Source organism: Tasmannia lanceolata, unplaced genomic scaffold (assembly GCF_043159265.1).
Source record: "Tasmannia lanceolata isolate RefF3 unplaced genomic scaffold, GAP_Taslan_0.1 ptg000002l, whole genome shotgun sequence".
Lineage (NCBI taxonomy): Eukaryota > Viridiplantae > Streptophyta > Magnoliopsida > Canellales > Winteraceae > Tasmannia > Tasmannia lanceolata.
This window is the reverse complement of record NW_027518679.1, coordinates 18,661,435-18,687,991: the sequence shown is the minus strand read 5'-3', so window position 1 is coordinate 18,687,991 and position 26,557 is coordinate 18,661,435. Positions and strand designations below refer to the sequence as shown.

The following is a 26,557-nucleotide window of genomic DNA, read 5'->3' as shown; positions in this document are numbered from 1 at the left end:
ATATCACTTAAAAACGTGGAAAGTCAAAAAAAAAAATAATAAGATAAAAAGTTATGGGAAGAAACCCACGTTTTTCCTTGTATGGGAAAACATGCATATGGTGTGGGCCCAACCTCAATAAATTATATATATATAGTATGATGATAGTTAATTTAAAGATGCCTTTGTAGGATTACTAATTATAAGTAATTATTTAGGGAAATATATGTGATTTCTTTTAATTAGCAATTAATGATACAGTGTGATGATAGTAAATTTAAAGATGCATTTTTAGATTTACTAATTATAAGTAATCTTAAAAGGAAATTCCTAGATTTTGGATATCTTAGTTTCTTTAATTAAAAATCCAAAAACTCTTAACAATAGTGGGAACTTTATATTAATAGAAGTAGTGGGATTACTTGGAGATTAAGTAAACTTATGGATGATGTAAAGTGAGAAACTTTAGGGATATAATATTATCATTAATAGTAGATTATCCAAAATAACAAATCAAAACAAAAATTTGGGAATATATGTAATCCTCTCTTTTGGTTGTTTTCCTTTTCTTTAAAATTTAAAACCCATAAAAAGTGGCTATCATGCCTTATAAATAAGACCAAGGTGTTGGGTTTTTGGTAACTTACTATAGCTCTCTTATGACTCATCTTAATTTACAAATCATAAAACAAGGAAAATAGAATTAAAAATAAATAAAATATATATATATATATATATAGTGACGTACACCTCTCCCATTCTCGCCCAAAATTTTTAGAGAAAGAGAGAGAGAGGAAGAAAGAAAGAAAGAAAAGAAGAGAAGAAGAAGATTGAAGCTCTTATCAAACCCTAACTCCATCCAAGTAAGTTTTGTGATTTTCTTGGTTCTAATTAATCTTATTCATTCTCTAAGCAAAAACCTAAATAGTTAAGTATTATAAAACAAGGAAAAGAGAAAACAAATAAATATAAATGTGATTTAAATAGAGAAGATATCAAGCGTTCTTGATAAACCCTCTTTGTAGTAGATTTTACGAATGAAATAAGAGTTTCATGATTGTAATATTTTTATTTCACATGACTCAAACATCATAAATACAGAGATCTTAAACCATCATTTTATTCATAAAAACACATATGTACATACATGTATATGTGTGCGTGTAAATGTTCAATGGATGAATAGATGTTGGTTTAATTCTTACATTCTAAAATCTTGTGAATCCATATATATATATGAAATCCAACAGTTGTATGTGTATTAGGTTACAAAATAATGAAACCTTACTATGGTTTTCGACTCCAACTGTCGTGTGGGTATAAGTTGAGAAAAATGAAATTTTGCATGTCTTTTTATCTCAGCGATTCTATGAACATTACTACCTTGCGAAATGATTTATTTTTATTTTTGGTTTTGTGCCCATTTTGGGAGCATGAAACAGTCCAAATATTTATCTTATTGTGTGCCCCACCTGGGAACACAATCTATCCAGATTTTTGGGCCAATAGTATGTGGTTTTTAGAGTACACAGGCCCAAATTTTAGTACTGTTTTTGTACCTTAATCGAGAACACCAAATCTGTCCAGATTTATGTCCTATATATATATATATATATATATATATATATATATATATATATATATATGTGGGTATTTAGGTCCAAATTGGACCAGATTTACACCCTGATGGTCTAAGATTTTTAGGACAAAAAATGGACCAGGTTGTATTTGAAAATGAGAGTATCTTATGTCCCCGAAAACATGGCAAATTTATAATATGTAAGCATGTATTTTCTAGTCCACAATGGACCAGATTTTTGGGTAGTATGTACTTGTATTCTCAAGCCCAAAATAGACCAGATGTATGAGTTATAGGGGTGTGTGTGTGTGTGTGTGTGTGTGTGTGTGTGTGTGTGTGTGTGTGTGTGTTTTGTTGTCCAAATCAGATCAAATTTATGAGCTGAGTGTTTTCCATCATAACTGTATATAAACGCATAAGGTTTTAAACTAATTTTGAGTAGGTCCTATCTTATCAGTGCATGCTCATAAGAGTATAAGACAAATTTTTGGGGACACATTTCTAAACTAGCAGTGTATGCACAAAGAGTTCCCTAAAATGATTTCTGTGACTACTTCGATCGCATCAAGGCTATACATGTAATAGCTCTAAAAAAAATGATTCTTTTTATCTAAACAGATCTTATAAAGAAGTATTTTTGAAAGCCTCGTTTATATATTAGATATATATAGGCAGATCTCAAATCTTATGTACGAAGCCAAATAAATCAATTTTCATATAAGTTAGATCATTTCTTCGATCAATGTCCTTGTACGAGTCAGGTAATTTACAATCCCCTTGTTATTCTCTTAATCTTATATCAAACGTAAATGGTTGGGTATGATTCTTATCTTCAGGATTATTTCCCTCGGACTCTCACTTGGAGGCTGTCTCGATATTTACATCCGAGGTTTTACAAGGCAGGTGACAACTAGACCTTGTGTTGTAATGGTTTCAATATAACTTGTTTCATGCAAAGTAATCTTACGTATACTATTTTCTTTGTGATAACTGTATAGCTCATTATACTTGTTTACTTGAAATGAAATAAATAATAAACTGTTTCTAACATTTATGTGAAAGGATGCAGGAAAAGAAAGCAAAGGTAACATACCTTAAAATCCCTAATTGCATATCCTACATGGGGGAGAGTGAAGGGAAAATTAAGGGTGTGGTGGTAACATCCTGGGACCTAAGGTCCAAAGGCTAACGCGAGAAGCGTGTACAGCCTTTCGTTGGTAAACCATCCAAAGGGATAGTATCCCCGAAACGGCTCGGCATTAAATGCGAGACCGAAATCCGAGTCCATAACGCCACTACCATTGGACAGGAGTAGTGGGTAGTCGTGCGGCAAGGACACCGGCAAAAAGGAGACAGTCAGAAAAGAACTGACAGAAAAGTAAACTGGGGAAAAGCCGGATGTACCTGGGGAAAGTGTTGTCTCATTTTATATATTCGATGCACACATAACATATCATTCATTATTGTCATTCATTCCTATTTATACTGATATAGATGGCGTAGTTTTATTCTCCAGTTATTTATTATTGCTTCTAGATGATTGCTAAGGATCTGAATTATTATTGCATGCCATTTTATATTGTTCATTTTACTCCGCTCGGTCTCTGGAGGTCCCTGCTCTAACGTTGTTTCGTCCACCACAGGGGTTGAGGCGTTAGATGGCGGAGCGTTTGCAAATGAAGAAACCAAGGGATAAGGGATCGTGTGATCGGAGAGTTCGCTTCATGGATTATTGCGCTATGACGTCTTGCTTCATTTTCTATTTTTATTTTGTCAGGACTTTCTTTAGTTTGAACTTTAGTGATTAAAACTTTACTTTTCATTTGGAGTATGAGTATTGAAAAGACCTCTTGTTATGGTAGACTTATTTAATTTGGAATAAGATTTTTGTCGTGGTTGTTGATTATATAAAATAAATAAATAAATTTTCATGATTTTTGCGTTGTTCTTTTGCTCGTAGCGACTTGACTGAATCGGGTCGTTACAGAAGCAATGAGAGATATAGCAAGAGCCACACCACAATGAACACCAAGATGTATAGTGGTTCGGTCTTCTCGAAAGACCTACTCTACTCTTCCAAGTTTGTCGTCCTTGGGCTTCTTCACTATTCTGTACACCGCACCATGGCCGGGTCTGAAGCCTCCTTACAAACAACGAGTCTTTAAACTCTCCAAGGGTTACAACCCTTCTCTTACAATGATAGGAAAATATAAAAGCTCACTTGCCTTTCTTTTAGGCTAATACAAAGATAGAAGATTACAAAGCAACTCTTGTCATATTCAATACACAAACCCCTAATGAATCTCTCTTGAAGAATGAAAATAATGGCACTAGAGAGTAGTAAATATAGATTCTCTTTCAATCAATAGGCAAAGATAGTGTAGGTAGGAGTTAAGGCTTAACAATCGAGGCTAAAAAATGCAAGAGTTATCTTTTAGGGTTTTTAATGGTATATATATATATATATATATATATATGAGTGTCATAAAAGAAACCCTAATTTTTTGTCTTAACGGGTGTCGCGGACGAAGTCCGGACATCTGGCAAATAGTGCCGTTTGAAATTCAAAAGCGCGCCCAGTTCCGTCACGGACATCCGCCGGTTTCCCAGACGTCCCACATTTGCTCGGTTAATTTTTATTTTCAAGACAGTTCTCAGACGAACGTCCACCAATTTCCCAGACGTCCGTAATTCCCTCGGTTATCTGAAACTAATTGTTCAGGTTTCAGACGGAAGTCCACCAATATCCCGGACGTCCGTAATTTCCCTGGAAACTTTAACTTTTATTTCTAAGGGGAATTTTCAACGGACTTTTAACCTACTTTAGGGAGTGTTTTTCCTAGACATATTCAAGGTTAATTAGGGGCTCCTTAAGTGCCAACCATTCAAACCTATCAAGAGAGATTTTACATGAAATAATCTAGTTTGCCTTGAGTGATCTCCACTTCTTCTTTTCTTGAATCTTGATAAATCTTCGGACTTCATTCCATGCCAATCGTATTGTGCCAAGTCTCAGTGGATATCTTACAATGTCCGGGTCGTTTTGCTTGAATGAGATGTGTTATATCTGATAACTTCATAGGCAAGCAACATTAGGTGTAATAGATCAATAAAGGTGGGTTTGATTCCAATCAAAACTTGGTGATCGATAGCCGTCCGGCTTACACACCCTTTTTCTTAATTGTTTCTGACTGAAACCAAAAGAGCCCGACAAACAGTATGTAAATACCAAAAATATCCCATTTAAAATTTTCGTCCCCCCTTCTAAAGGAGGGGCGTTTTTGTCCGTTTGTATTTGACTCCGATTAGGGCTTCCTAAGAAAGCCTATAAATTCATCGCTTTGTGGCTTAAACAAACCCTAAACGTTTTGTTCAGCCCTAAAGACAGAAATCAGAGAAAGAGAAGAAGAAGACTGAGGAGATCGCGATTTCGAAGTCAAAGCCGTGAACCAAGGTAAGATTTATGAACTATGAATGATTTGAAATAATAGAAAACAAGGGAAATAAGAAGAAATAAGTTTTGCGTTTATTATGGGTTTGAAATAAGAATCTTTGGATTGACCTTGAGTTCTTGGACCTAATATTATTTTACGGTTCAAATGAACTCAAAGTTGATTGGTAAGAATCTGAATTCAGAAATTTGAGTTTTTGAGATTCGAATAAGAATCTTTAGCGATTTTTCTTAATCGTACGTTTGAATTCGGAGCGTGAAATCGGGTTCGGTGGATTTCTCTCGTCGATACGAATCCATCGGATCCGACTTCGTGCAATTTGGAGTCCGAACGAAAAAGATATGATGTGTATAAGTTTGTGAAAATCGGGTAAAACTTGGAGAAATCCAGTTTTACCAGGGGGAGTCGACTGGTTCAGGTCATCCAAAACTGTGTTTTATATTGAAACAGTAATAGAGAGGCAGTCGACTGGTCTGGCTCGCCAAAACTGTGTTTTAAGACTGAAACAGTAGTTGAGGGCCAGACGACTGGTGAGACTAGTCGACTGAGAGCACCTTTGACATCCGAACCTCCTGAATTTGGGAATCTGTTTTGAATTTTTGGATTCCGATCCTTTGGCTTTTGGTTAACCTTTTTGGGCCCTTATTTGTTATCTATGTTCTGTTCAGATCAAGATATTGAAACATAATCAGAATTAAGAAAGGAATCGAACATCTTTGAGGTACGTAATAACGTACTACTTTGGGTATTCGTAAACCCACTTCACTTTGAATCACTATTGACTTTGGAAACCTGTATTGATGCCTTTGAATCCCGAATTAGCTTTGAAGCCTAACATGCCAATTGTTTCATCCATTGCTACTTTAGGACTTTTGAAATAACTATTATGAATATATGTTTTGAACTTTGAACCTTTGAAACTACTGTTTTGAACTTTGAACTATTGGAACCATTTGAATACTTTGAACTATTTGAATATGAACCTTGGACACCATTTGAACACTTCTGTGGAGGCTTGGATAATTTTTGAAACCCTGCCATATGGCGGTCATATAATTGGCAAATTCTGAAACCCACCGTGGGGGTAGTATACTTGAACTTCTGGCTCGTCAGTGGGATAAAACGCTGGCCCTATCGACTTATATCTGAACTTTGAGGAACTAGTTCCAACACCGTGGACTGTCGGTGTATAAGCAATAGCATGTCTTCTGTACCATGCCGATGACTATGAAGTGTATATGAATTCTAAAACCTTTGATTTTGATCAAAACTTAGACATTGAATTGTTTTATTGCACCTTTTATTCAGAACCTTGTTTGGCATATACTATATTTACTTTGTGACTACTGTTCAGTTGAGAATTCAGTATTCAGTTTTGACTTTGTTATCTGACCCTATTGAACCCTGTTATATACTTAGATTGTACTTAGAGTAGTGCTTTATTATGTACTGAGCTTTTCAGCTGACTGTGGTTATATAGTATTTTTCAGGTCTTGACCTTCGTGAGGTTAACGAGGAACGGGACGCTTAGCTTTGGATTTGGACTTTGGCTCAAAGATTAGTTTAGTTATTTCAGTTTATTAGGAAGTGAGTACTTTGAATAAGATGTAAAGACTTTACTATTTTAATTTTGCTTTGACTCTGGGGAGAGATGAGATTTGATTTGACTTTGATGGGTCCGCATCAATTGAACTTTGGTATATTTTAGTTATATGAAATGTCAGGTTATTTTTGTTATTGCTTTGTAGCCTAGTACATTTGTGAGATTCATCTTGCAGGTGTACGGCGCTGTCATGTCCTACACCTAAGGTGAGGTTTGGGGCGTGACACAGTACGTATGGAAACATGATTTTCTTGGCTAACTATTTGATAGAATTCTTCATAGAAGTAGTGTTATTTTGAAATAGCTCAAGTGTGATTTTTTTGGAAAGCATTCTTAGTTTATTTGGGAACATATATCATAAACTAGGCTTGCCTTTTTTTTACTTGATTTTAGTAAATCTACCTTTTTCACAAAGGTGTATGTGTGGCAGATGAGAATGGATTCAAGTGAGGTGAAGAGCCCAAACCACGAGGTATAACTCTTGCTCTAATCATTATGTTTCCCTAAGATTTTATATCTTGATTTTCCTGTATTAGTTGATGGATGTGGCTCTTCTAACTGCTAATTTTGGCTTACTTTAATTAGGCTCAAGGACTCTCTTTAGTGCTGCCCCATCACTACCATCAATGTTAAAGGCTACGGACAACCTCTCGCAGGGTGCTGAACTTTCATATTTTGATAAAAATGTCTATATGGATGCATAATTTGTCTTCCCAAAAGAACTTGGAACAAAACATTCAGAAGTTGCTAGATTTCTTAGGTTCCTTTCAAAACTCATTCAGGTCTGATGTTTCAATCCTCATATAAATCTGAATTTATGTTTTTATTGATGGGTTTTTGTTGTCCTGTCTAGTTTATGGGCCATTTTTGAGGGAGTTACAAGAATTACTCGAGTTTCTATGGAAGTTATGAGCTTATTGATTGAAAATTCAAATAGTTGAATGATGACATCTTTGTGTCATTTTATTGGCATTTTTTATTTGAAGCTTCTGTCTCATAAATGTGAATTTTGATGTTCCTAAAAGTATATATAGAGTTCTTTGATTCTTGCATGTAAATATTATGGTCTTCAATAATAGGTGTTTCAAAGGGTATATTCTAATTTTTTTTTTAAAGGAATATTCTATTCAAGGCTTTTGTCTCTGAACATGGGTTTTGTAGTTCAGAAAAGTATATAGAGAGTTCTTTGCTGTGGGAGATGATCCTTGAATGTAATTTTTATGGTCTTTAATAGACCACCTTCCGGGCAAATCGTGGATCTTTGGTTATGTAGGAAAGAAAAGTGCACGCATTTTTATTTTGCCCTTTGTTTTTTTTTCGATGGTATTATTTGGCCCTTTGTTGTAATTCTTAGAAATAAAAAAAGGTATTTTCTTTTCTTTCTATCATTGAACTCTTTCGTAGCTATAGAGACACATTGAAGAATTTGTAGAAGGCACTTCCAACACAATTGAAATAAAAATTCCAAAAAAAAAAAAAAAAACTTATGGCCATACTTATCATAGAAACATTTCACTTGAGGAAAATAATTCAAAACTTATGGGGATAACTTAATTTTCACTCCTACCGTTCAACAAAAAAATAAAAAATAAAAAAATTTGCACCTTGCAACTTTTTTGAATGCATTTTGTTTTACCTTTTAAACCTATTTGTCGCATCTTTCTGTGAATCATTTACTCGCGTTTTCTTTTCCTGCAACATTTTTGCTACATTTTTAATGAATCATTTACTTAACGCAAATTGAGATAGACACTTTAACACGTCAATTCACGTTAAAGGGGGTACGAATTATCCTACACAGGTGCGTATTTATCGTCGCCTAACTTTTGGGTGACGCACTTAGTCACACTTAATTCCTAAGGAGGTGAAACAATCTCCACCTAGAATAGGTAGATGTCATATATTTATATTGAGTTAATTTGCAGCAAAGCTAAGGGGAACAAGTTCACCAAAGATTATAGGATATTACGATTTGATCAGTCATGGTTGACCAAATTAACCAGTGACAGTCTGCGTGGACTAAGTCAATGGAATTATGTGCCACGGTGGCACTTAATGGACATATAGGAGAACATGCATGAATCGGAAACGAAAGAGGTAGACAATTATTGAAGGTTCTATTAGAGCACATTCATCTTCAGAGAGACAATCAGACAAATGGGACCTAGTTATCACGATGGTGCCTGTTTGTGATGATTTAAGGATGTTGCATGGTTGTTGCTAATCGTGGGAAGGTGGATGGTAACTGCTTGGATTATGGAGGACGTGAGAATAAGGTAACCCATCATGGGTAGTTACAAAAAAGTTTCCCTCCAAGAGGAAAGTGGGGTAATGAGGAGCGGTTACCTGAATAAGACTATAGGAGGCGTCTGTCTCCAAGGAAGAGGTCTCATAACCAAATCCAAACATGTATCAGCAATTGATCTTTACTTTTCCACAACTTGTACCTTTTTATTTTTTGTAGTTGTAGATTGTACCCGGATTAATGAAGCAATGAATTCATCTGAGTCTGTCGCTTTAGCTCATTTCATCACTCGCACTGGTGCTTGGTTTGCGCTTATTTTGTTGTGTGGTTCGAGTCTGACTCTCTGTCGACCATGTGTGTCATCCATGCCCCGAGCGCGCAGGCACCCTTGTTTTTTCCTTACTTTTAATGTCGCGTCTTACACCTAAAATGTCCTTTCCATTTGTACAAAGGTAGAGGAACCCAAGGAAGAAGTGTCATTCCCCTATTCTTCTCAATCGTCTGTAATCCAATCCTAGTGGATGAAAAAGTATTGGTCTTCGACCCCCTTGAATTGAATTTGCAATTTCTTGCCTTGAGAGAGGCTAGCACGCCCGCACGTACACAAATACACACACACACACACACACACACATCAATACTTACACACCCATCGCTTCTTGGATTGAAAGAGGTCGGACACTCGTTTTGGCACGCCCGTTGGGACACCGTGAGTTGTGTGAAGTTTAATGGCTCATAATACACGAAAAATAACTACATGGTCCCGTGCTTCTAGAAATGCTAGTGAATCTAACGCTTATAAGAGCACTGTGTTAGGTCAAGCAAGGTTGCTTGAAGCATTACACCCTAGGTATCTACTTTGGAATACCTAGTTTGTTACCTCCAGCCCTTATATATAGAGATACACTAGGGTTATTGACTGGTTTGGATTCTAGCCCATGTAGGCCCACTATTCATTATCTTATTGAGCTTATATTAGAACATAATAGGGTTATACTGTATACCCAACATACTAGATCAAATGATAAAATTACTTCTAATCTAGAAAATCTTTTGCCAGAGGAAAATCTAAATATTGCTCCATCCCGTATAGAATCTTGGACGAACCATGGGCAGAGGAGAGAGAGAAAGAGACGTGGTAAAGGTCGTGTTGACTAAAAAAAAACCGTGTTTAGCATGGCTCGTACTGGTCTATAAGATCAACGGTCTAAGATTACACATCCACTTTTCCTTTTGTGACTCAAACTTTGATTGTACATAGATATTTAATCTTACGGTAGCTGGACCTTTCTTTACCCTTTATAAGATCGAGGATGGAGACCAGAAACGGGGATTTTCTTTCCTAGAACTAAAAAAGACCTCTCTCTCTCTCTCTCAAAACCATTTACTTTCCGCGTATCCTCTCTCTGTCTGTCTCTCTCTCTTGGGAGGAGAAGGAGGTCGTTGTTGCTTCCTTCACCTCGAAGATGAACGGAGGGCCATCCGGTTTTCGTAAGTATTCCTACCTCAAAAGGGGAAACAAAATTCATAAATTTAGATAGTTTTATTTTGCCCTCTCACCCAATTGATTTTGCATTCTTTATTGAAAACTCCATTTTATTTTCCTCTAGACAATGCTCCTGTCACACGGACCATCGTTATTGCGTGTGCCCTTCTCACGATCTTGGTTGGGATTCAAGGCCGTTCTTCAACGCTTGGATTATCTTACCAGGTACCTGTTTTCTTTGGCCCTCTTGCTTTTTCTTGCAAATTCATCCTTTTTTAAGTGGTTATTGTCAATGATCATCGATCGATTCGCATATATTGTCTTTAATTGGGAATGAGATTTAGTTTATTGTTGTGGGTATTGATTGGAACCCAGGTTGGAATTACATGACCATTTTGAACTTCACTTTTAGCTTTTTTGCATGTGAATTTCTGCTACATCTGAGTAATTTAATGTGGATAAGTTTTATGCTTTCTGTTCTTTGATGCATAATACTGAGTGGGTTTGTGTTAAATTGCGTAGGTGTTGATGGGGAATGTAAGTCATGTGCCTTTTTTTCTTTTTACCGTTTAGCTCTTGATTTTTTCTTTTCTCTGTTTTTTTCTTCTCAATTTTGATGATAGTTTCATTTCCTTGCTGTGATCGTGTGGAAATAAAACTTTGTTACTCATTTTTTCTTAAAGTGGTGTAAAAATTTATTAGAAGCAAAAGAAACAATTGCAAACTATGAACGGGTTGAATTAAGTGTTCAGATTAAAGAAGGCCATATTCGGGGTTGAAGCAGTATATTCGGGGTTGAAATAGTATCCCCGAGCAATGTTACCGGGATCGCCCTCCCACCCTCCGACCTGAGATCTCGGGTCGCGACCCCAAACGTGGGTCGTTTCCGACGCGGATCGCTAAAAATGGCGGCCGAGCGACCTGCAAGAAAGAGAGAGATGCATATAGAGAAGGAAAAGGGGAAAGAGAACAAAAAACAACTCTCCTTCCCAGCTTTATTTTAATCATACCTCAATGGAGGTGGAAAAAAAAGAAGAAATTGAGAAGAGGTAAAGAGACTAACCTGAAACAGATTTTGTTCCGACAAAAACGTCCTTTCCTGCTTACTTGCTTTTGCATGGAGAGAGGAGGTTTGTAAATGGCATCAGAGAAGAGGGAAAAGGAAAACCGTGGAAGGCGCACATCCACTTAAAAACCCTAAACAAAAAATCCGACCACAAGCCTACTGATATTGGAACTACAAGTTTTAACCTCTTTTTTAATAGTTGTCAAATGTTATTGCCTTTCCCAAAAACTGATATTGGCACTACATGTTTTAATCTCTTTTTTAAATAGCTGACAAATGTAATTACCTTTCCCAAAAACCGTCAGCAGCCACCAATTGATATGCTTGACCGTCATATTTAAGATAAGGCCTAACAATGCTTAGCATCTCTTGGCATAACATTAAACTAGGGAGAGAGAGAGAGAGTGATATCTTTCAAAAAAAAAAAGAGAGTGAGAGAGAGCACCAGAATGACTCGGATTAGCGCTCCAAACCGACCTGCGACCCCATATAGCGAACCAACTTATCCTACCCTCATCGTACCGTGTACCAGGCTACCATCGTACCCCGTACCCGTTCCCGTACCGTGTACCGGAACGAACTGCGTTCCAGGTAACCTTGTCCCCGAGCATGGTTTGAGCGATTAAGTTTGGCGGTGAAGAAATTTTGGTATTCATAACCATACCCTGTTTATTAAGAGGAGGGGTCCTCTAATCATGGCCTTAGTTTATGTAGATGATATTGTGGTGGATGGACATAATTCCTCTAAAATTTTGTCAGTTGGCTTAGTTGTAAATATCGTTCCGGTACCATTTTGTTTTGGTCACCGAGACGGAATGTTTCTGTCATTCTGGTCATGTCGTCCAGATTTCGTTCTGGTACCATTTCGTTTTGGGTCACCGGGACGAAATATTTCTGTCATTCTGGTCATGTTGCCGAGATTTTGTTCGAAACTTCTTGGTCCGAAAAAAATAGTTAAAAAATATGCAAAAAATTCTAAATTTGTTAGAAAGATATAAGAAACAATTAAATGAACCAAATTTGAGGGGGGGGGGGTATTCCCTTATTTACGTGTAAATCTTAAGTAAAAGGACAATAAAAATAGTAAAGACATTTACTTTAATGACTTTACATGAAAAATAGAAAAAATAGGGAATTCCGGACGGAATGGACTGGAATTCTGACCTGAATGGACCGAAATTCCACCCGGAATGAAATTTATGGCCATTCCATTCCGGATTCCTAACCGGAACCCGAATTTAGGTCCATTCCGGCCGAACGGAACGAAATTTATAACTAGGGTTGATGGCCATTTAAGGAGCTAGGTGAACTCAAGTACTTTCTTGGAATTGAAGTGGCAAGATCCAAGAAGGGTATTTTTATTTCTTAGAGAAAACTTACCCAGGGATGTGGAAAGTTGGGGTCTCCAACCAACAGAGACACCTATTATTATTATTATTTTTTGAATGGTTAACTGAGACACCTATTGATCCAAGACACAAGTTAAGTGACTTAGATGGGAATGTAAGTGTCCGATATTGGCATGTATCAGAGGTTGGTCAGCCGGCTACTGTATTTATATCTCTCTTGCCATGATATTTCATACACGATGAGTGTGGTGAGTCAGTATATCAGTACATGTGTTGAGAGAATCTTTTGCTATTTGAAGTCTTGCCAAGGGAAAGGATTATTAATTACGAACCATGGCTACTTGAAGATTGAAGCATTTTCTGACAATGATTGGGCAGATTCAGTTGATGATACTAGATCTACCAGTGGTTATTGTACCTTTGTAGGTGGCAACCTCATTACATGAAACAACAAGAAGCAGGCAGTGTTTGGTTGCTAGATCGAGCGTAGAGACAGTATACAGAGCTATGGTTCATGGATTGACAAAAAATGCTTTGGTTGACACACCTTTTGAAGGAGTTACATGTGTCTATACTATGCGGCTGTACTGAGACCAAGGTTTTAAATTTCGGTTTTGGTTTCAATCGCCACAAAAACAGAAATGTTTTGATTTCGGTTGGAAATTTTGGTAGAAATCTTGTAAAACCATGGAAATCTATGGACACATGCAAATGATCGAATTTAAAGATGAAACTTCAGAAAATTCTAGAATAAGCACAAATACACACTTAGAAACCATCACATAAGCAAGACAAATCAAATAAGCACAAATCCTCAACGTGGACAGACACTTTATTCGTGAACATGTTCTGTCTACGGATATTTGTCTTCTCTTTGTTCTTACTCATCATCAACTTGTTGATGCCTCAACAAAAGGAGTTGTGAAGTCTCATTTTAACTTTATTCTGTCCAAGTTGGGGATGATTGACATCTGTGCTCAACTTCATGCACAGTGTGGGAAAATATGGTTATTTCTTGTATGGGAATTAAATTATATTTGGGGGATATTTATGTCTTTTCCTAGTCTTGTAGGATTTTATCATTAATACACAGGAATAACCTACAGAATGAAGTATTCCATTCACTCCATTTCCTTTTGATCTCCTTCTTTCTTCTCTTCCTCTACCAGTCTAACAGAGAATGAAGTATTCCATTCACTCCATCTTTTTTTCTCTATTTGTCTCTTATCTCTTCTTTCCCTCTACTACTCTAACCTTCAACAATTCCAACTTGAAGAATAATAATAGAGATGAAAATTGATTTAATCTAATGGGCTGGATTCAATAAGGTGATGTCTCCTCTACCAACCTAAGGAATACTAAGGAGATGGAGGACCATTATTTGGGAGAGGATAAGATTAGTTCCACAACCGAATTGGTTACCAGCACCTAAGAGTGGATAATGCTAAATTTTGATGGATGCTCCCAAGGAAAACCGGTCATGCTGTAATGGGAGGCGTATTTTGAGATTACCAAGGTAATTTATTAGATGCATGCTTTGGGCTCGCCAGTGAATGTGATTCAAATGAATTGGAAGTAGAAGCTCTACTTTGCTGACCACTGTCTGGTAATTTACTGTTAGAAGGTGATTCTACAGATGTGCTCTCATGGGCATAGAGCCTCACTTGGTCCATGGAAGCTAACGAGAATTATAATGGAATTTCTTGATCTATGTGGTAGAATCTACCCATCATTTGAGCACAGACATAGATTGGCAAATGAGATGGCTAACAAGTTGGCAAAGGAAGGGGTGGGCCGTGTAGAATTATTAGCATTTGATCCATTTTTGCTCTAGTGTGATTGCTTTTTTGGGAAAAGGTTGGCCCAAAGATATCTATGCGAGGGAGTTTTTTCTTGTCTTCGACTGGGGGTTCTTTAGCAAATTTTTGGGTTGCTGTAATTTGCAGGGATAACTCGTCACTTTCTTACTTTGTAAATTTTTTGTTGTAAATAAAGCTTTACTGTTGTTAATGCTATAAAAAGAATTCGTGTGAAGTATGACTATTTGCCTCTAGTTCTTTCCATGCGATGGATATTTCTGTTGTGATGGTCATAGTGGGTTCTACTAGCTCTGGGCTATGAAGGGAACGTGGGTCCCATAATTGTAGTGGAAAAATAAAGGGAACTCGGTTCATTGGGAAATTGCGAATTAATTGTGGGTGGAGATACATTTTGGAGAGCCCAAATGTAATGCTTGAGGGATTTCAGCATGATTCTCTTTAGAGAATGTTGGTAGAGGATTGAAAATGATATCTTTTTGTTTTGGCAGGTATTGCAAAGGATAACTTGGAACTCTTGTTCAAGATTCTTTTTTTAATGGTAACCATATTGTAGAGGATTGAAAATGATATCTTTTTGTTTTGTCAGGTATTGCAAATGATAACTTGGAACTCTTGTTCAAGGTTCTTTTTTTTAATGGTAACTATATTTATTAAAAGAGAAAATAAATGAAAACTATAGAAAAAGATGGTCGAGGAAAAATAGCTAAAAATACAGGAAAACAACTAGAGAGGAATATGATCTCCACTAGAAAATGGCACCCCCTTTTTTTTTTTTTTTTTTAAAAAGTAACAATTTTATTGAAAAGGAAGAAACCCTACAACGAGGGGACAAGAGGTCCCCCAGAAGATAAAAACAGGAACAAGGGATAATTGATTACATCCCTTCACCGACATGAGAACCCATGGAGATGAGGGTAGATGGAATGTAACCCCCCCTTTCGCCAGCTCATCTGCACTTGAGTTTGTCGATCTTCTCGAACCAAATCCCAAATTCGATCAAGAGTCGAATGGATTCACCAAGGTCCACTGCATCGGCTTTAAGGCCCAAGCGACAGTGTTTGCCAATAAAGCACGGATACGGGTACGGGGTGTGGCTACGACACGATACGGGTACGTGGATACGTGATTTTTAAAGAAATAGGATACGGGTACGTTGGGGATACATTGAATATAATATATTTTATTATATATTTATAAAAAATAAAAAAATTAAATATTTTATTAAAGAATTCAAACAATTTAATTGGAGAACAATCAAATAACAATAACATCAGCAAAATCTAATATTACTTCAGCAAAATCTAATATTACTTCTAAGTTGTTTGATTGGTACCCGGTACGCACCCGAAAAGTACCCAAGAGCACCGGCACCCGATACGCACCCGACACGGGTACGTGGGCCTCTAGAGAGTACTCGTGCTTCTTAGATGTTTGCCGAATCACCTTCAACAATTAACGGGCCAAGGTTGTTCTTCTCATACCACCGCAAGCCAAATAATAACGCCTTAGCCTCGGCCTCATTTGTATCGCAGATTCCCACTAGACCCGAGAAGGTCATTATGGTACGACCCTTAGCATCCCCAATAATTCCACCAATACCCGCCCTACCCGGATTACCTATTGAACTTGAATTTGAACCATCCCTTCGGTGGAGGGTCCCACCTTTGTGAAATGGTTTGGACATTAACGACAGTATGCCAATGCCGTAATATAGACCCTACAGAATAATGAATACCCCCTTTTCTTCTGACCCACGAGATAATACTAATTTTGATGTCCAATAAGATATGCTGCCATGACCTGGATTTGTTCTGGAATATTCTACTGTTGTGTTCCGTCCACACATGCCATATAGTACGTTTCTAGCCATCGTTAAGCCTCGGAGCATCACTCTAACCTCTAATCCCAATAGGGCTTGAGAAGGGTATTCTCACCCTGCCTTAGTGATCTCTAACCAGTGCACTGATGCCGACGGATCCCGTATTAGGAAGGGACGATCACCAAAGTAAGCTTTATTGTCCCCTTGACAGGAGCAGATCTCTAAGCTATCCTCTTTAGTGTTTCCTCATAGATCTGGATAAATAGTCAATGGGGAGGAGACAAGAATTGGATTTACCTGAAACATACCTTGTAAAGTGGTGTTTGGTTGCATGTATTCTACTTGTAGATTGTAGAAAAAGAAGGAAATCACCTTTTCTGTAAAAACAAAGATCCCTAGTTTGGTAAAAATTGGTTTCGAAAGACTACCAGTTTTGTAAAAAACCAGTTTTTATTGCTTTCTGAAAACCAAAAATCGTAACCATTTTTCACTGGTTTGTAAACATAGAAACTAGTTTTGTAAAAATCCGGCTTTTTCACTTGTTTGTAAAATTAGAAACCAGTTTTGTAAAGAAATCAGTTTTTACTGGTTCCTAAAAACCGGAAACCAGTTTTGAATGCTTTCTAAAATACCAGTTCTAAAAAATTAAAACCCCCCAATATTGAAACCATTGTTCATTGGTCTTTGGAAACCAGAGAAAATTGTAAAATCTGCTTGTAAACCAGAGGAAATCGTAAAATATGTTTGTGAACCACATAAAATCGTAAAATCTGTATACCGAGAGAAAATCACAAAATTTGTAAACCGAGAAAAAATAGAAACCAGAGAAAATCGTAACAAGAAGACAAATCGTAAACTCCATGTTGTAAATCGGAAAAACCAGCCAAGGTATACCAGTCAAACAACTTGTAAATAGGTTAAAAAGCAGTGAAAATAGAGAGAGAATCCCGGGGTTTTACCCGCAAAAATCCCTCGAAACCGAGGTGTGAAGCTTGGCTTTTGGCGGGGTGACTGGCGCCCGACATCCTAGTTAGTCTTTATGGGTTTAATGCTTTTTGACATCAATTCACGTTAGAGGGGTGCAAATTTATCATCGCCCTAAAAGTAATACTTAACAAAAAAGGATAAAATGGGTGTTAGCAGACACCGTAATCAAGTCATACAGAAATGCAGATACAAATATTCTGATAAGAGAGACAAGATAGATGTTGATGAACCAGAAGTTTTCTGAGCCAAATACAAATTGAAAATTGAATAGATACATCAATAAAGGAACTGGCGTGCAGTGTCAACCTCTGTATGAGCTAAGGTATAGCCGTATAAGTGTGTAAACCACCTCATGAGCTGGACTAAAAGTTTGTCGTGTCACGTGTGATAATCTGATGATGAACAAATGCATGAAATTGAGCAGACTGTTTTGAGATGAAGAATTTTCGTGTGGATGTGCCCTGGAGAAGTTATCAGAGCTTCCATCTATCTATAAACTCAAAGAATTTTTTTTGAAAATAAATAAACTCAAAGAATATTGGACTAAGTAACCACAAGATAATTGGGCTGTGATTGCATTAGTCACCATTCAAAACAATAGAGACGAAAATCATCAAAACAAATACGCGGAGGAGGACATAGTCTCCCATTTTTCTATTACAAATGGATGCAAGTATCAGGTTTGAAACAAGTGCCTGAGATTTTAGAGCAACTTTACTTGCCATCAGCTCAAGATTTGGGTTTTCGTTTGGCAACCAAACAAAGCATTGCTTACGTGGCACTCCAAAACCGGATAAAATACATGGTAACTCCTGGGTTTTGAGCTACCAAACATAGCCTTAGTCTTCTTGCTAGAATTATTTCTCGAAAGAATTTTTTGAAATCATTCCTTGGAAATCTGCCAAAATCTTCCTGTCTTGTTGCCCACTAAAATCTTGTTCAAGATTTCAGCTTTTGCAACTAGGAGGTAGAAAAATGCTAGTTCAGCCATGGAATTATTGGGCCTGGAGATGATCATGCTATAATTTGACTTAGGCTTAGGGTTTAGGGTTGGTAACAAGAGCAAGAGCCCTTTCATTTCCAACGGTCTCCAAGATGGTGTTGACTTTCAGGGGAGGGTCCTTGAGTGTTTGCAGTTTTCACATGTTAACATCTCTAAATCTCTCCTAGACAAGCCCTCTACATATAGGGGTGGAAATTACTTGGTCTCCAGAGTGTCGACAATTCCTGATTATGCTATGGAATAATCGGAGCTTGCTAGATTGTGTTTGCTAGCCTTATACTTGGTTTAAGTTTTAGGGTTAGTATTGATCCCAAAGAACTTTGTGTGGGTTGGGATATGTGATGAAAGTGAGGTCTACTAGGTTAGGAAGCTTGGTAATGGACAGCATGTATTAGATGGGGTGCAACAAAATCGAGGGATACTGATGGCGTTGGTTTTGAAGAGGTTGAAATTGAGGCAGTTAAGAGTAGGCTGAAACAAGGGTGGTTGTCTTGGAAGTGGCCAAAATATGGGACTGGGTTATGGCTGAGAATTGGAATGTAAAGGTGGTTTTTTTTTTTTATTGGTAGTGTAAAGGTGGTTTTGTGATGGAGAAAGTGTAGCTCCCAAGTAATGAAAGAAAGGTATTTGAAGGTTGTTTGCACCTAAACTAGGGGCATTCAGTGAGGCTAAAGATGGGGAATTTTCGATGCTGAAGGGGCAGCTAAGGCAAGGCAGTTTGAAGGTTTCTTGGGTGGCTTTTGCAAGGTAAGGGACCGGTTTTGGAGGAATGCTTATTCAGCAAAATATGGGATGATCATTGGCTTAGGAGGTGGCTGAGAAAACAAGGCGGTCGGCTGAGAAAGAAAAAGGGGAAGGTGAGGTGGTTCAAAGGGCTGGAATGAGATGGCAATGGCTTTATAAATAACTTATAGTCAACTCCATGGTTGCTATTTCTGCATCTTCAAACGAAATCCAAGGCATTCTTTATTTCAGCAACTTTTGCCCACATCACCATTTTAGCAACAAGAATTAGAAGAAGGATTTGGGTCTCTCTTACACGTATCAGCAATGCCTTGCCACTTCTCTAAGTTTCTTATTATTTTGACAAGTAACTCCACACGTGGAAACACTTGCCCAAAGTAATTAAAATGCTTATTTTCAAATGCAAATATGGTACTTTCTACTCATGGGTCATATTGACTTGGACGAATTGAGGCCCTTCTTTGATGAGTTAAGATGGATGGTGATGATAATAGCTTAGAACATGTTCCAGATTTTCTGTATGCTGTTTTATTGTTCCTTCTTCTTTATGAACAAAGTATGCATTTCACTTGCTAATAAGAAATTTCGTCTTATACATCGAACAAACTTTTTCTCAATCTACTTATTTGAAATTTCTGAGTGGACATCTTATATGCACTATCAATGGTAGAATTTCATACTTTTATATTGTGATACCGTTGTATTAGAATTCCTGCTTAATCTGTCATTTTACAATGAGCTCATAAAAGGCGTGGGATCATTTTAGCATAAATTATATTGTAGAATTTCATACTTTTATACTGAGATACCGTTGTATTAGAATTCCTGCTTAATCTGTCATTTTACAATGAGCTCATAAAAGGTGTGGGACCATTTTAGCATAAATTATAGTTGGATATATTTCCACACTATATCGAGACATGTCCCATTATATTCTTTCAAAATCTTAATGACTAATATAGTTAAACTTGCTCAATTGATATTTGTTATGGCAGGACCTCTTCAGAAAGCATCAACTTTGGAGGTTGTTTGTTTCTGCATTTGCCTTTTCGTCTACGCCAGAACTGATGTTTGGACTGTATCTACTTTATTACTTCAGGGTATTTGAGAGGCAGATAGGCTCCAATAAATACTCAGTAAGTAACTATGCAACATAAGCTTTTCCCAGAGACCATAGGAAAAATAAAAATTTGGAGCATTTTACATTTATACTAATTATATATTTCATATTCCTGAAATTGCTGTTATGAAACACAATGTAACCAAGAAAAACATCAAGAATAAAATGTAACCAAGAATAATTGATATTTTTCTTGGTTACAAAAGGTATTCCTCAGCTTAGAATGCATTTTCATTTTAGTTTATGTTTCTCGAAGAATAGGAGCAACCAAATGGAAAAGAAAAAGAGCAAAATACTTCATTAACAGGCCTAAGTTCATATCTGATAGAATGCTGCTGTGTTGGCTGTCCCAACCTACGAGGCCCAAGGAAGGCATATATCTCCAAGATCCTTTCAAGAACCACAACCAAATGGACCTGTTTAATACCCGCAAACTCTCTTAAAAGAGTCTTTGTAGATACTGAATACTCTGACTATAAATCCTTTACAAAATGTCTTCCGGCTCGGTTGAATATAGAAACTGGATTCTTTCCACTCTTGAGGCAGGGCCATCATCTAACTCAAGTGATATATTTCTAATTTGGTATCGGGAGCTTGACCATCCCATCAGTTAATTTTTTTTTGAACCTGTTGACAGAGGTACATGGGAATGATTGGCTACTAAATGCATTATGTATTTGATCATGGTCTCTAGTCTCGTCACAAGTTAATTATAAATGTTAAAACCTAATTTGTTGCCTATTTTTTCCTGTTATGAAACACCATAGGCTGTGGATTTCTTGTATGATTTTTAGACAAAATGTCATTTAATCAAGAGAGAAACAGCAAATATTAGTCTAATCAAATTTCCTAGAAGTTTATTAATTTATTTATAAAATTGCCATTTTCTACAGGCGAAATACCATAAAAATGCATTTTTCTAATCAAATTTTCTTAATTCATTATTCTGCCACTTTACTTGGTACTTTAACCAGATTTCTCTGATGCTTTTCTAATTTCTTAGGATGACTGACTTACCTAGAACTGCCCATGAAGTTTGACTTTTAGATTAGAACCCCAACCATAGTTTCTGAATATGGAATTAAAATCAATATGCACCGGAGTTGGTGGTTAATTGGTTATGTGATTGATAATTTGATTATATACAATATATCATTCTATTGTATACTGTAGTAATAAAATTATCAATGTTTTAGTATGTTATGCTAAAGGAATACTATTGATACTAGTGAAATAAAGCAAGAAGGCAAAAGTGTCACCCCAAGGCCCACAGATTTTAATATGTTATTCTAAAGGAATAACTTGTGAAAGAAAGCAAGGAAGCAAAAGTGACACCCCAGTTAAGGCCCACTGATTTCATTATAAGTTTTCATTGTTACAAAAGATAGGATAAATGCCATTGCACCTGTAATTAGAAATAGACTGATAGTTGTACCGTCAATCATTGAGTATGACCAGACTTCCTTTTTTTTAGAATGGTATGACCAGACTTCCTGGTCTGTTCATAAGAAATAATGAGAAGTTTGCACCCATTTTTGGGTTTAATCGGTCATAGATGACCGAAATACCAACTAGCAGTCCACGTGGACTAAGCCAACTAAGTTATATGCCACCTGGCACCTAATGGACGTGTTGGAGAATGTGCATACATTAGACCTGAAAGGGATGGGCAGTTATTGAAGATCTTATCAGGGCACACTCACCTTTAATGAAGACAATCAGTCGAATGGGACCGAATTATCAAGTGACCATTTTGTTTGGGCTGATTCAAGGACTTGGCACTAGGGGTGCAACTCGAGTCGGGTTAGGGTTCGGGTTGAGTTTTCCCAGCCCAGGTTGAGTTCGGTCTGGTTCAGGTTGAAAGCTTGGGCAACCCGACTTGAGTGAAACCCGACAATTTGAATCATTATTATTTTTACTATGAAAAGAAACTCGGGTTGGGTTGAACTTGGGTCCGGTCGGGTTCGGGTTGGGAAAAGAGGTTCCTCGGGTCGGGTTGAACCTTGTCTGGTTGGAACTCGGGTCGTCGGGTCTGGTTCGGGTGTTACTCAGGTTGGCCTCAACCCGACCCAACCCCGACCCGAGTTGCACCCCTATTGCCCTGTTTGGTTGCGGGAGCTTGGGTGTGATGGGAGAAGACAAGAAGTCAAATGGCATTTCCAAAGCCCGGCAGTCAAGGGAGATGTTCGGAACTTCGTCCAAGGGTTGTTTGGTTACAAGGCTCTGGTCAGGCATTTGGGCGGCATATGATCCACTTTGGACGTTTGGTTGCCGGAATTTGTTCGGAACATGTGTAGGAAAAACTCTCGGGAAGATGAGTAGCACGTCTCCGTCATTTCTACATGCTAGGGATCTTGATATTCCAGCAAAAAAACTTCAAATATGTGGATTGCCATTTGGCTTTGGTTGGGCGTCCACGTGGGCAGACAAGCACCCGACAAACCTGGTGGTCAAACATGCCAATGATATGCAAATGGCAACCAAACGGGGTTCGGCATTTCAAAATTCCAGACATATTCCCGGGAATATCCAAATGCCCGCAACCAAACTGACCATATGTGGCACAACTGTTGCTAGTCGTGGGAAGGTGGATGATAATCAGCTGGACTATGGAGGACATGAGAAAAAGGGAGCCGTTTTCTGGTAGTTACCAAAAAGTTTCGCTCCAAGAAGAACGTGGGGTAATGAGGAACAATTACCCGAATAAAGCTATATAAGGAGGTGTCTGTCTCCAAGGAAGAAGTCCCATAACCAAATCCAAACATGTATTAGTATTTTCTCTTTACTTTTCTACCTTTTACTTCCCGTAGTTGTAGCTATACCCGGATTAAGGAAGCAATGAAGTCATCTTCTCAGGTGAGTCTGTCTCTTTGATTCGTTTATCTTTTGCACTGGCGTTTGGTCTCTGTCTTTCTGTCGTGTAGCTCGAGTTGGACGGTCTGTCGACCTTGAGTGTTGCTCACGCCCCGCGCGAGTCGGCACCCCCTCATGTTTAGCATTGCGCTCTGCACCTAAAAAGTCTTGTTCTATCTGTGCAAAGGCAGAGGAGCCAAAGGAAGAAGTGTCTTTCCCCTCTTCTTCTCAATTGCCCTAAATCCAATTCCGGGGGACGGAAATGTTTTGGTCTTCGAAAGCCCCTCGAATTGAGTTTCTGGTTTCTTGTCCCAAGAGAGGGTGGCACGTACACACCCACACGCACACCCACACATGTGCCTCTGACCAAAGACCCCCAGGAGACCAACAGATGGCTGATTTGACGTCATGTTGTGAAAGACTTATTATCTGAGTACAATGCATTGACATATGTTTTCATGTAAGTCATTGAGCATTAGTTTGATCCTTTATGGAAAGAAGTATCATGTCATGCTTGAGAAAACGTATTGATCAGCCCATGTGGAGGCACCTAAATTTTCTCCATGATCAACGCGAAAGGGAGAATGGTAGGGGAGAAGAATGGACCAAAGTTAGCACATGATATTCCCTTCATTTGTCTAGCCTCATGATGATATGTAATGTTAGTTGGTCTAACTGATTTCCTTTTTATTTTTGATAAAAAAGAGTGATTTACCAAATGCAAAATTTGTCGGAGGTGTTTAGAGGGGTTTCCGTACGATAACTTTTCCTACTAGCATTCTTATGTTAAAATAAAGAAAGCTAATGCCTACTGGCATTCATATGGTTCTTAGTGGAATGCCCTTACTTTAGTATCATTGTGACCTCAAAATTTGATCTACTTTCTCTGATGGGTAGAGATGTTAGCATAATGTGCCCTCAGAAGCCGTTCTAGTCTAAACTTTGTACTTTTTCATATAATTTGATATGACATAGTTTTATTGCATTGAATATCTTATTTTATTATGGGTATACATATTTTAATATCACATATATGTGATTACTAGGATTTCTTTGGTAACATTTTTGGAACTCTGTTGAAGATTTGCTGATCCAAGGCAGGAGATATAGACATGTAGTATTCCAATTCCTTGTACACCTAAAAAGGTTCAAAGTTGGGAATGAGACTCAACATCTTATCATGGTAAAACTGTCACATGTTGAGCATCTACATTGTAGGGTGACTTATCTTAGTCACTGGTGTGGAGACCTTTAGCAGGCGCATGTGTGAAATAAGTTCGCACTTCGAACAAGATCTTAGGGTTTTTTTTTTTTTTTTTTTGAATGGCTTGAACAAGGTCTTAGTTAGTTATTTGACATGGGGATATCAAAGTCAGAATTATTCTAATGGCATGATACCTTACATCCTTACACTTGAGGGGCCAATATTTTCTTGTGAGCTCACTCTGTAGCTCACGAGTATTTTGGGTTGGCACACTAGACCCGCGAGATTTATAGATGTTCAATAGGGAATCCACCACCCCAATAGGGGTGAAATTTTAGGTTGCCCCCACCAGTATTTGGAATTGACAAATCTGGTGCTAGTGCCTTTGTAAAATTATTTTATCCAAGGGTTTCAATCTATATACTATATATAATTATTTTCCAAAAGAATTTTTGATAAAGAGCTGCTGGGAAGTACAAAAACCAAATGTGGGCCATAGTGAAATTTATTGGATCTACAGGAGAGATGCATTCAATCTCCTACAATGCTCCAAACATAAATATTGGTTGGTGGAAGTATTAAATTGTAAACATGTTAGAAAGGTTTACATGTAATTTCTTTACTATGGGAACTTATTTAGGAATTATATAGATGGACGCTAATTATACTTGTGGAAGTTTAATATTAGCAACTAATTTTTTTATTCGATGGTAACTAATATTCTTTTAATAGAAATGAAATATTGATGGGCAGGTGTTGCCTAGTTAGAAACTTAGAATTAAGGCTAGTTTTATTTGTATGTTACCCACAACTCTTGTTGAGTTATGCGCTTCTCTCTTCCAAGGGGTATTTATGTCTTTCCAGTTTATTCACTTATATATATATATATGAGGAAACTGTTGGTGCGCTTAAGCGCCCAATCACTTGGGGGCCCACTTTGTTAGGATGATCCAAAGCATTCATTTGAAACGCCCTTACATAGATGGAGGGGGGGGGGGGGGGTGGGTGTGTGTGTTTGTGTGTGTGTGTGTGTGTGTACCAAAAATCAGCTCCATAGAATCATCCTAACCCATCCATTTGTGGAGGTCAAAATGGACAGACATTGTTTATCCACAAATCTGCCCATTTTTGTCCTCCACAAATGGAGGGGTTAAGATGACCCTATGGAGCTGATTTTTGGTACACCCCCTATCTACGATAGGGCCTTGCAAATGAATGGTTTGGATCACCACAGAAAATGTGGGACCCATGTGATTGGGCGTTTAAGCGCACCAACAGTTTCCTCTATATATATATATATATATATATATATATATATATATATATATATATATTTGTGCGTGTGTGGGGTTCTCTCTTGAACTCTCTCATTCACACATTATTTCAGTTCTTCTCTTCTCTTCAATGTAGATTAACATGGTATCAGAGCTTTGATCGCGTTGAAGCTTGAAGAAGATTGAAGATTGTGATCAAGGTACCAAAACCCTAACCCTCAACCAACCTACAAACCCTAACCTTCACTGCTTAACCCTAACCCTATTTTTTTTCTCCTTTTGTTGGGTTTTCAACCCTAACCCTAACTATCCATTCAAACCTTTGCCTCTCTTGTGCCCCCCTCTACATTTTCGCCCCACCTTTCTTCCCCCCCCGTTTTTTTTTCTTCTGTTGGGTTTTTAACCCTAAGCCTCCCAAACCCTTGAAAAACCCTACTTCACCCTCCCTTGGACCTCATAAATATTTTTGCCCGCACCTAAGCCCCCGTAGCCCCCTCTTGTTTGTTCCCAAACCCTAATTAATTTCTTTCTCCAAATCAGTCCAAAATACACCTCTTTCTTAATACTTCTCATGTTCTAAACAACTAATCGTGACTCTTTTTCATTCTGTGGACGGTTCCGGGTGTTTGGGATTTATTTATTGTTGTATCGGTGTTCGTGGTTCGTCCTATCCCGGGACCATATGGTGTTCTATGTAACTACATCTCTAGATGCCGTTGTTGGTGATTACTTTGACAGTGGTGATCTGTAGTTCCGGTTAGTTATTACGAGATTGTGTGCATCGTGATGATTGTTGGTGATCTCCGTGCCTAGGTTGTTGTTTGTTGTGCACGGATTGGTTGATGTTTCTGTGTAGGTTCTTATTGGTGGTTGTGGAATATTGAGCGTTGTTGTCTCTTTGTTCATTACTGTTGGTGGTTGTTTGTTGTGGTCCTATAGCATACTCACAGATTCAGATTATTGCAATTCTCTTC

The 26,557-nt window shown here is 37.7% G+C and overlaps 1 protein-coding gene and 1 long non-coding RNA gene across 2 annotated transcripts in view; both read left to right on the top strand.

The window, feature by feature from the left end:
• The first annotated feature begins 6,522 nt into the window (after positions 1 to 6,522).
• Positions 6,523 to 7,443, top strand: LOC143882717 (uncharacterized). The gene is made up of 3 exons (XR_013252303.1): positions 6,523 to 6,597; positions 7,044 to 7,085; positions 7,199 to 7,443. It is a non-coding gene; the product is annotated as an uncharacterized LOC143882717 (long non-coding RNA).
• A 2,736-nt stretch (positions 7,444 to 10,179) lies between these two features.
• Positions 10,180 to 26,557, top strand: part of LOC143884035 (rhomboid-like protein 20) — a 38,856-nt gene continuing 22,478 nt past the window's right edge. Inside the window, exons 1-3 of the mRNA XM_077387415.1 lie at positions 10,180 to 10,349; positions 10,469 to 10,569; positions 20,128 to 20,268. Of these exons, the coding sequence (XP_077243530.1) occupies positions 10,325 to 10,349; positions 10,469 to 10,569; positions 20,128 to 20,268 (267 nt within the window). The 5' untranslated portion in view covers positions 10,180 to 10,324. The remainder of the gene's footprint in view (positions 10,350 to 10,468; positions 10,570 to 20,127; positions 20,269 to 26,557) is intronic.